The 10,446-nt window shown below is 38.2% G+C and overlaps 1 protein-coding gene across 1 annotated transcript in view; it reads left to right on the forward strand.

The window, feature by feature from the left end:
• Positions 1-8,682, forward strand: part of zgc:86738 (Transmembrane protein 150A-like) — a 12,368-nt gene extending 3,686 nt beyond the window's left edge. The window contains exons 5-7 of the mRNA XM_056469824.1: positions 4,787-4,914; positions 5,810-5,987; positions 7,963-8,682. Coding sequence (XP_056325799.1) covers positions 4,787-4,914; positions 5,810-5,987; positions 7,963-8,162 — 506 coding nt within the window. The 3' untranslated portion in view covers positions 8,163-8,682. The remainder of the gene's footprint in view (positions 1-4,786; positions 4,915-5,809; positions 5,988-7,962) is intronic.
• The last annotated feature ends 1,764 nt before the right edge of the window (positions 8,683-10,446 follow it).

Here is a 10,446-nt window from a genome sequence, read left to right on the forward strand (position 1 = left end):
CTGAGTTGCAGTGTCTGTGATTGTTCTTTTTTGTATTGTGGTGATTGTGATTGGTCTGTTTTGTATTGCAGTGTCTGTGATTTGGTCTGTTTTGTGTTCCAGTGTCTGTGATTTGTCTGTTTTATATTGCAGTGTCTGTGATTGGTCTGTTTTGAGTTGCAGTGTCTGTGATTGGTCAGTATTTGTGTTCCATTTGTCTCTGATTGGTCTGTTTTGAGTTCCAGTGTCTGTGATTGGTCTGTTTTGTATTGCAGTGTCTGTGATTGGTCTGTTTTGAGTTGCAGTGTCTGTGATTGGTCTGTTTTGTATTGCAGTAATTGTGATTGGTCTATTTTGTATTGCAGTGATTTGTGATTGGTCTGTTATAAGTTTCAGTGTCAGTGATTGGTCTGTTTTGTATTGCAGTGTCTGTGATTGGTCTGTTTTGTATTGCAGTGTCTGTGATTGGTCTGTTTTGTATTCAAGTTTTCTGTGTTTTGGGTTGTTTTGTATTGCAGTGTCTGTGATTCGTCTGTTTTGTATTGCAGTGTCTGTGATTGGTCTGTTTTGAGTTGCAGTGTCTGTGATTTGGTCAGTATTTGTGTTCCATTTGTCTCTTATTGGTCTGTTTTGAGTTCCAGTGTCTGTGATTGGTCTGTTTTGTATTGCAGTGTCTGTGATTGATCTGATTTAAGTTCCAGTGTCTGTGATTGGTCTGTTTTGTATTGCAGTGTCTGTGATTGGTCTGTTTTTGTGTTCCATTGTCTGTGATTGGTCTGTTTTTGTGTTCCGGTGTCTGTGATTGGTCTGTTTTGAGTTCCAGTGTCTGTGATTGGTCTGTTTTGAGTTCCAGTGTCTGTGATTGGTCTGTTTTTGAGTTCCAGTGTCTGTGATTGGTCTGTTTTTGAGTTCTAGTGGCTGTGATTGGTCGGTTTTTGTGTTCCGGTGTCTGTGATTGGTCTGTTTTTGTGTTCTGGTGTCTGTGATTGGTCTGTTTTTGAGTTCCAGTGTCTGTGATTGGTCTGTTTTGAGTTCCAGTGTCTGTGATTGGTCTGTTTTGTATTGCAGTGCCTGTTTTTGTGTTCCAGTGTCTGTGATTTGGTTCTGTTTTGTATTGCAGTGTCTGTGATTGGTCTGTTCTGAGTTGCAGTGTCTGTGATTGGTCTGTTTTGTATTGTGGTGATTGGCCTGTTTGTGATCCAGTGTCTGTGATTGGTCTGTTTTGTAATGCAGTGACTGTGATTGGTCTGTTTTGTATTGCAATGACTGTGATTTGGTCTGCTTTGTATTGCAGTGTCTGTAATTGGTCTGTTTCGAGTTGCAGTGTCTGTGATTGGTCTGCTTTGTATTGTAGTGTCTGTAATTGGTCTGTTTTGTATTGCAGTGTCTGTGATTGGTCTGTTTTGAGTTGCAGCGTCTGTGATTGGTCTGTTTTGAGTTCATGTCTGTAATTGGTCTGTTTTGTATTGCAGTGTCTTTGATTGGTCTGTTTTGTATTGCAGTGTCTGTGATTGGTCTGTTTTGAGTTGCAGTTTCTGTGATTGGTCTGTTTGTGATCCAGTGTCTGTGATTGGTCTGTTTTGAGTTGCAGTTTCTGTGATTGGTCTGTTGTGATCCAGTTTCTGTGATTGGTCTGTTTTGTATTGCAGTGTCTGTGATTGGTCTGTTTTGTATTGCAATGTCTGTGATTGGTCAGTTTTTAGTTCCAGTGTCTATGATTTTTCTGTTTTGAGTTCCAGTGTCTGTGATTGGTCTGTTTTGAGTTGCAGTGTCTGTGATTGATCTGTTTTGTGTTGCAATGTCTGTGATTGGTCAGTTTTTAGTTCCAGTGTCTGTGATTGATCTGTTTTGTGTTCCAGTGTCTGTGATTGGTCTGTTTTGTATTGTGGTGATTGTGATTGATCTGTTTTGTGTTCCAGTGTCTGTGATTGGTCTGTTTTGTATTGTGGTGATTGTGATTGGTCTGTTTTGTGATCCAGTGTCTGTGATTGGTCTGTTTTATATTGCAGTGATTGGTCAGTTTCATATAGCATTGTCTCTTTTGTATTGCAGTGTCTGTGATTGGTCAGTTTTTAGTTCCAGTGTCTGTAATTGGTCTGTTTTGTGATCCAGTGACTGTGATTGGTCAGTTTCGTATAGCATTGCCTGTTTTGTATTGCAGTGTCTGTGATTGGTCTGTTTTGTATTGCAATGTCTGTGATTGGTCAGTTTTTAGTTCCAGTGTCTGTTTTGTGATCTGGTGTCTGTGATTGGTCTGTTTTATATTGCAGTGATTGGTCAGTTTTATATAGCATTGTCTGTTTTGTATTGCAGTGTCTGTGATTCGGTCTGTTTTGTATTGCAGTGTCTGTGATTTGGTTCTGTTTTGTATTGCAGTGTCTGTGATTGGTCTGTTTTTGTGTTACAGTGTCGGTGATTGGTCTGTTTTGAGTTGCAGTGTCTGTGATTGGTCTGTTTTGTATTGCAGTGTCTGGGATTGGTCTGTTTTGTATTGCAGTGTCTGGGTTGGTCTGTTTTGTATTGCAGTGTCTGTGATTGGTCTGTTTTGTATTGCAGTGTCTGTGATTGGTCTGTTTTTGTGTTACAGTGTCGGTGATTGGTCTGTTTTGAGTTGCAGTGTCTGTGATTGGCCTGTTTTTGTGTTCTAGTGTCTGTGATTTGGTTCTGTTTTGTATTGCAGTCTGTGATTGGTCTGTTCTGAGTTGCAGTGTCTGTGATTGTTCTTTTTTGTATTGTGGTGATTGTGATTGGTCTGTTTTGTATTGCAGTGTCTGTGATTTGGTCTGTTTTGTGTTCCAGTGTCTGTGATTTGTCTGTTTTATATTGCAGTGTCTGTGATTGGTCTGTTTTGAGTTGCAGTGTCTGTGATTGGTCAGTATTTGTGTTCCATTTGTCTCTGATTGGTCTGTTTTGAGTTCCAGTGTCTGTGATTGGTCTGTTTTGAGTTGCAGTATTTGTGTTCCATTTGTCTCTGATTGGTCTGTTTTGAGTTCCAGTGTCTGTGATTGGTCTGTTTTGTATTGCAGTAATTGTGATTGGTCTATTTTGTATTGCAGTGATTTGTGATTGGTCTGTTATAAGTTTCAGTGTCAGTGATTGGTCTGTTTTGTATTGCAGTGTCTGTGATTTGGTCTGTTTTGTGTTCAAGTGTCTGTGTTTTGGGTTGTTTTGTATTGCAGTGTCTGTGATTCGTCTGTTTTGTATTGCAGTGTCTGTGATTGGTCTGTTTTGAGTTGCAGTGTCTGTGATTTGGTCAGTATTTGTGTTCCATTTGTCTCTTATTGGTCTGTTTTGAGTTCCAGTGTCTGTGATTGGTCTGTTTTGTATTGCAGTGTCTGTGATTGATCTGATTTAAGTTCCAGTGTCTGTGATTGGTCTGTTTTGTATTGCAGTGTCTGTGATTGGTCTGTTTTTGTGTTCCAGTGTCTGTGATTGGTCTGTTTTTGTGTTCCGGTGTCTGTGATTGGTCTGTTTTGAGTTCCAGTGTCTGTGATTGGTCTGTTTTTGAGTTCCAGTGTCTGTGATTGGTCTGTTTTTGAGTTCTAGTGGCTGTGATTGGTCGGTTTTTGTGTTCCGGTGTCTGTGATTGGTCTGTTTTTGTGTTCTGGTGTCTGTGATTGGTCTGTTTTTGAGTTCCAGTGTCTGTGATTGGTCTGTTTTGAGTTCCAGTGTCTGTGATTGGTCTGTTTTGTATTGCAGTGCCTGTTTTTGTGTTCCAGTGTCTGTGATTGGTCTGTTCGGAGTTGCAGTGTCTGTGATTTGGTCTTTTTTGAGTTGCTCTGTCTGTGATTGGTCTGTTTTGTATTGTGGTGATTGTGATTGGTCTGTTTTGTATTGCAGTGTCTGTGATTGGTCAGTTTTTAGTTCCAGTGTCTGTGATTGGTCTGTTTTGTGATCAGGTGTCTGTGATTTGCTCTGTTTTGAGTTTCAGTGTCTGTGATTTGGTCAGTTTTTTTAGTTCCAATGTCTGTGATTGGTCAGTTTTTAGTTACAGTGTCTGTGATTTGGTCTGTTTTGTATTGCAGTGATTGTGATAGGTCTGTTTTGAGTTTCAGTGTCTGTGATTGGTCTGTTTTGTATTGCGGTATCTGTGATTGGTCAGTTTTTAGTTCCAGTGTCTGTGATTGGTCAGTTTTTAGTTCCAGTGTCTGTGATTGGTCTGTTTTGTATTGCAGTGATTGTGATAGGTCTGTTGTGAGTTTCAGTGTCTGTGATTGGTCTGTTTTGTATTGCGGTGTCTGTGATTGGTCTGTTCTGAGTTCCAGTGTCTGTGATTGGTCTGTTTTCAGTTCGTGTCTGTAATTGGTCTGTTTTGTATTGCAGTGTCTGTGATTTGGTCTGTTTTGAGTTCCAGTGTCTGTGATTGGTCTGTTTTTGTGTGCCGGTGTCTGTGATTGGTCTGCTTTGTATTATAGTGTCTGTAATTGGTCTGTTTTGTATTGCAGTGTCTGTGATTTGGTCTGTTTTGAGTTGCAGTGTCTGTGATTGGTCTGTTTTGTATTGCAGTAATTGTGATTGGTCTATTTTGTATTGCAGTGATTTGTGATTGGTCTGTTATAAGTTTCAGTGTCAGTGATTGGTCTGTTTTGTATTGCAGTGTCTGTGATTGGTCTGTTTTGGATTGCAGTGTCTGTGATTGGTCTGTTTTGGATTGCAGTGTCTGTGATTGGTCTGTTTTGAGTTGCAGTGTCTGTGATTGGTCTGTTTTGAGTTGCAGTGTCTGTGATTGGTCTGTTTTCTGTTGCAGTGTCTGTGATTGGTCTGTTTTGAGTTGCAGTGTCTGTGATTGGTCTGTTTTGTATTGCAGTGATTGTGATTGGTCTCCTGCGTTACGCTCAGCTCATCCATAAACACACCAACAGTGTGTTGAACATCGAGGGTCTGTTTGCTGGATGGCTGTGTGCCGCAGGACTCATGATTGTGGGAAACTTCCAAGTAAGAACACATTAAGTTAATATTATACTAAACATAATAGTTTTAGGTGTCAAGGTGGTGCAGTGGGTATCACAATCGCCTCACAGCAAGAAGGTCACTGGTTCGAGCCTCGGCTTGGTCAGTTGGCATTTCTGTGTGGAGTTTGCATGTTCTCCCCATGTTGGCGTGGGTTTCCTCCAGCTGCTTTGGTTTCCCCCACAAGTCCAAAGGCATGTGTTACAGATGAATTGGGTAAGCTAAATTGTCCGTAGTGTATGTTAATGAGTATGTATGGATGTTTCCCAGTGATGGGTTGCAGCTGGAAGGGCATCTGCTGCATAAAACATAAGCTGGATAAGTTGGTTCATTCCACTGTGGCGATCCCAAATTAATAAAAGGGACAAAGCTGAAAAGAAAATGAATAATAGTCTTAATAACTCATTTTTAATAACTGATTTATTTTCTCTTTGTCATGATGACAGTAAATAATATTAGACTAGATATTCTTCAAGACACTAGTATTCAGCTTAAAGTCACATTTAAAGGCTTAACTAGGGTAATTAGGGTAAAGTTAGGGTAATTAGGCAAGTCATTGTATAACAGTGGTTTGTTCTGGAGACAATCCAAAACTAATATTGCTGAAGGAGCTAATAATATTGACCTTAAAATGGCTTTAAAACAATTAAAAACTGCTTTTTTCTTAGCTGAAATGAAACCAATAAAACTTTTTCCAGAAGAAAAAATATTAGAGGAAATACTGTGGAAAAATTCCTTAGTCCAGATCTCACTAAATTATATAAGGTGGGTTGGGTATGCTTTTCACTCAAAAAGTGCTTTGAAATGTGACACACTTTTGCATTGATCTTGAAAGCGAGTGCTTGTATTTGACACTGTATTTGTGCTGTGTTTTCTGCAGGTGGATCATGCTAAAGTTCTTCATTATGTGGGCGCGGGTCTGGCCTTTCCAGCCAGTCTGCTGTTTGTGTGTGTGCAGACGCTGCTGTCGTACCGCGCATCAGAAACACACAGAGACGTGCAGATCGCTCACCTGCGGCTTATTCTCACTGCTATGGCCTTCACTACACTCACTCTCAGTATCCTACACTCTCTGCCTGGGCTGGGTTGCCAGGCTTTCTCAACAGTCCAAAAAAACACTCCAGCTGCTTGTTGAAAGCACTTATTTAAAATGAGTTGATCAAAACAATGCAAACTTCATTGTTTTATGTTCAATCCACTTAAACTAACTCTATATCCACTTAAATAGTTAACTTAATGGATCTGTGTTGGGACACCAATTGTGTAGAACCAGCATTTTTTAAAGTGAACAAAACTAGCTCAAAGGCCACTCAAACTAGCCCAGAACCAAACCCAATCACTAAACTCAATATATGCCATTCCTATTGGGGTTAGGGTGGGGGTAGACTTTAATTAAATACAATTTAATTAGCAATTTATTAAATAATATGACTTAAACTCTGTATAAATACTGTTTTATATTACTGTGCGGCCTGGATTTATTAGGTAATTTAATAAATAATTTAAATAATATTCTAGCGTCACAGTGGCGCAGTGATTAGCACTGTCGTCTCACAGCAAGAAGGTCGCTGGTTTGAGCATCGCTTGGGTCAGTTGGTGTTTCTGTGTGGAGTTTGCATGTTCTGCCCGTGTTGGCGTGGGTTTCCTCCGGGTGCTCCGGTTTCCCCCACATGTCCAAAGACATGCGGTACAGGTGAATTGGGTAGGCTAAATTGTCAGTAGTGTATGAGTGTGAATGAGTGTGTATGGGCGTTTCCCAGTGGTGGGTTGCAACTGGAAGGGCATCCGCTGCGTAAAACATGTGCTGGATAAGTTGGCGGTTCATTCCGCTGTGGTGACCCCGGATTAATAAAGGGACTAAGCCGAAAAGAAAATGAATGAATGAATGATTGAATAATAGTCTGTATAATTCATGTTTTACATTACTGAGAGGATAGGGGTAGACTTTATTAAAAAACAATTTAATAAACAGTATGAATAATACACTGTATAATTACTGTAAGGGTTGGATTAGGTGTTAATAAAATGCAATTTCAAGTGTTCACACTTAGCTGATGATTAATTATAAGCTTGTTTGGCATGCTGTCCCGGGAAAGAGCCCTAAGCTCATAAGATTCTCGAGCCTGGGGCTCCCTCCTGTTGCAAGGCGAGAGGGGAGTTTGAGCTCAGGTAGATCTGGACAACTCCCTCGTGTAATTTAATAAATAATATAAATAATTCTCATTAACTTCCAGCCGCAGCTGTATCCATTCAGGTAACAAGCGGGTAATTTATGTTTATATTAATATAATTGTTGTGTTACCACAACAACTGTAGAATTACTGCAAATATTAATTCAAGTTATTTACTATTGTGAAGAATTTTCTAGACAAGTAAAAAAGATTGATTTGTTTTTAGAAAGAAGTAATTAAAATTAAGTGTTTTCCTTTAAAAAAGACTAAATAATTGGCCAGCGGGGTCAACAGAATAACCTTGTTTTCAGATGGAAATACGAACATTTTGCTTACCCCGTTTGCAAATTATTTAGCCTGTTTTAAGGAAAAACAGTATTCTGAAGTATTTCTGAAATCAAAACAATATTTTTACTTGTCTAAAAGATTCTTTTTGAAAATTTCTCAAGAATTTAAGAAAAATATAGGAATTTCTTAAGAATATAATTATTATCTAGAGATAAATAAGTGTGTAAAATAGCAGAACATGTGCTGCAGTTTATTAGAAGGTTTTTGTAGCGTAATAAACAACACCACTATTACACACGTGCAGAAAACACACTGTTACACACTTTTCAAGATTAGAAGTTGCTGGAAGAAAGATCAAGATCCCATAATGCAGTTCAGAAGCAGAAATAAACGAATCACTAAATACAGAAAACTGCTGATTTATGGATATGTCTATAGTGCATCAAAATAATTCTGTAATGAGATACCGTTACTCATATTTACAGTTCATACATATTTAAGCTGCATGTGTTTAATTCCTCCTCAGCCCTGTCTGCGAGTGTGATGCAGTTGCTCCTTAACCTTCTGTCTGCAGGCGGTGTGTTTTTCATCCAGGAGAGTTTCGTTCTTCAGCATGCTGCAGCCATACTGGAGTGGATTTTTGCCATCATCGTGCTGGTGTTTTACAGCTCGTTCTCGCTGGAGTTCGGCTCCATTTCTTCAGAAACACTCGCAGCAATGATGACCAAGCAAGACGGAGCCACCGAGGAGGGACGCAAACTGGAGAAAGTCTAGAAAACATCTGTGAACATCAGCCTCTCTGTAGACAGATTACTGTGAAACTTGAGTTTCTGTCTTGCTTTTAGTCCAAATATCTAAAAATTCTTAAATGGAGCAGTATTAAAGGGGAGCAATAATGCAAAACTGACTTTTACAAGGGGATGTGTGTCAGCAGTGTGTGAATATCTCCAGCCTCTAATGGGAAACATGCATGAATTCTATATTCATTTATAATCAGACTTGATGATGAAACACTTTGATTGACATTCTCCCTTTATACATGTCATCAGAGAGGGAAAGCCCCGCCCACTAGTCTCTATCTCATTAGCATAAACGGCAGCCCTGAGTGAGAAGCAGCCGTCTGTCCATTAGCCATTAGAGTGTTTGAGCTGCTGAAGATAATGTCAGCATAGACTAAGAGGATTATAGATGTGGAGTTTTAGATCAACAGAGACAGGAGCGACATAGACTGACAGAAGACTGAAGCACACACTGAAGCACACACTCACACCTTGAATTAAGAACTTTAAGATATTTGGACTAAAAACAAGACTAAATCTATTTGTAAGAATGGCTTTGTTTTTTTCAGTTTATAAGTATTGATGTTTAACCTGTACTGTGTGTGAATGCTGTACAGTGTGTCCTATATAAGAGCTTTAAAGTCTTTATTGGGATTTTTATTAAAGGGATACTGTTCACCCAAAAATGAAACTTCTGTCATCATTTATACTCTCTCTTGAGTGGTTCCAAGTTTATTTTTTTCCGGTTGAACACAAAAGAAGATATTTTGAAGAATGTTGAAAATTGACAACCATTGAAATCCATAGTAGGAACACAGATATGATGGCAGTCAAAAGCTGCCAGTTTCCATGATTAATAATGACAGAATTTTCATTGTTTGGGTGAACTGTCCCTTTAAGAGCAGATCATTGATTATGGGAATTGTTTTCCTGCACTAAATATAAAATAAATGAGCAGTTCTGACTTTTTATCTCACAGTTTGTTTGTTTTATTTCTTTAAGCAGATGTAATTAATTACTGAACTCATAAAGCATGTTTTCCTGTTCACTGCACTTTGATATTCTTCTTGCATGTTCTCCCCATGTTGGCGTGGGTTTCCTCCGGGTGCTCCGGTTTCCCCCACAGTCCAAACACATGCGCTTTAGGGAATTGATGAACTAAATTGGCCGTAGTGTATGAGTGTGTGTGTGAATGTTGTTTCCCAGTACTGGGTTGCAGCAGGAAGGGCATCGAAAAACATATGCTGAAATAGTTGGCGGTTCATTCCGCTGTGGTGACCCCTGATGAATAAAGTGACTAAGCTGAAAAGAAAATGAAAGAATGAATGAATGAGCATTAACAACAAATGTCATCAATCAAACAACAGACAGGGTGCTTAAGACTTCTAGATTAAATAGAGTCCTTCTTCTTGTTACTTTTAAGTTTCAATAGACTGAAAGTACATCGTCAATTTTAAATCTTAAAAAAATGATGTGTGAATATAAAATGTAGCTAACAAATTACAGTAATTAATTATAAATAAGTTTATGAAATAAATATTGCTTTAATTGAAATTCATTCATGTCTGCCGACAGGTGGCGCTGTTAGACTGTTTTGCTGGGAATCCTAGGAAACAGTTGACGTTTTAAGATAATATTTCTAATGTGCTCACCTTATTTTAAGGATGTTAAGCCCTAAACAATTTTTTTACATTAAATTTTTCATTGAAAATATTAAATGATAATTATAAATGTTGTAATTGTAATGTGAATGCTGTTATTTATTCATAGAGTTTTTAAATGGTTAGTTTGATTCACCCAAAATTACAATTTACTCACATTTTTCTCAACCTTTATCAAATATTTTTTCCTGTTGAACACAAAAGGAGATATTCTGAACAAAACCGACATTGAGATTAATTGTAAGCGAAATCCTATCAATAATTTTCCTATTTTCCTATAAAACTACATACATTTACATGAATACAATGTATTGATATGAATTTTGGGGGGGCTGAAATATCCCTCTAAGCTTATGCATCAAACTCACCTTTAATTCTTACTCTTTTGTTTACAGTTGTGTTTTTACCTGTAAATTCAGCCCTCTTTAAAAACACTGCAGTCATTTATCGTAAATACTTGTGTATAAATGATTTTGAACCACACTAAAGTGTATTATACTGAATATTTTATAGTGTTTGCAACACTCTTAATAAATGTTCCACCATACTGTAGTATTAACCATAGTGAAACGATAAATCGTAATAAATACTGTAGAATACTTTAATATTTACTGCGGT

This window comes from Danio aesculapii, chromosome 12 (assembly GCF_903798145.1).
Source record: "Danio aesculapii chromosome 12, fDanAes4.1, whole genome shotgun sequence".
Lineage (NCBI taxonomy): Eukaryota > Metazoa > Chordata > Actinopteri > Cypriniformes > Danionidae > Danio > Danio aesculapii.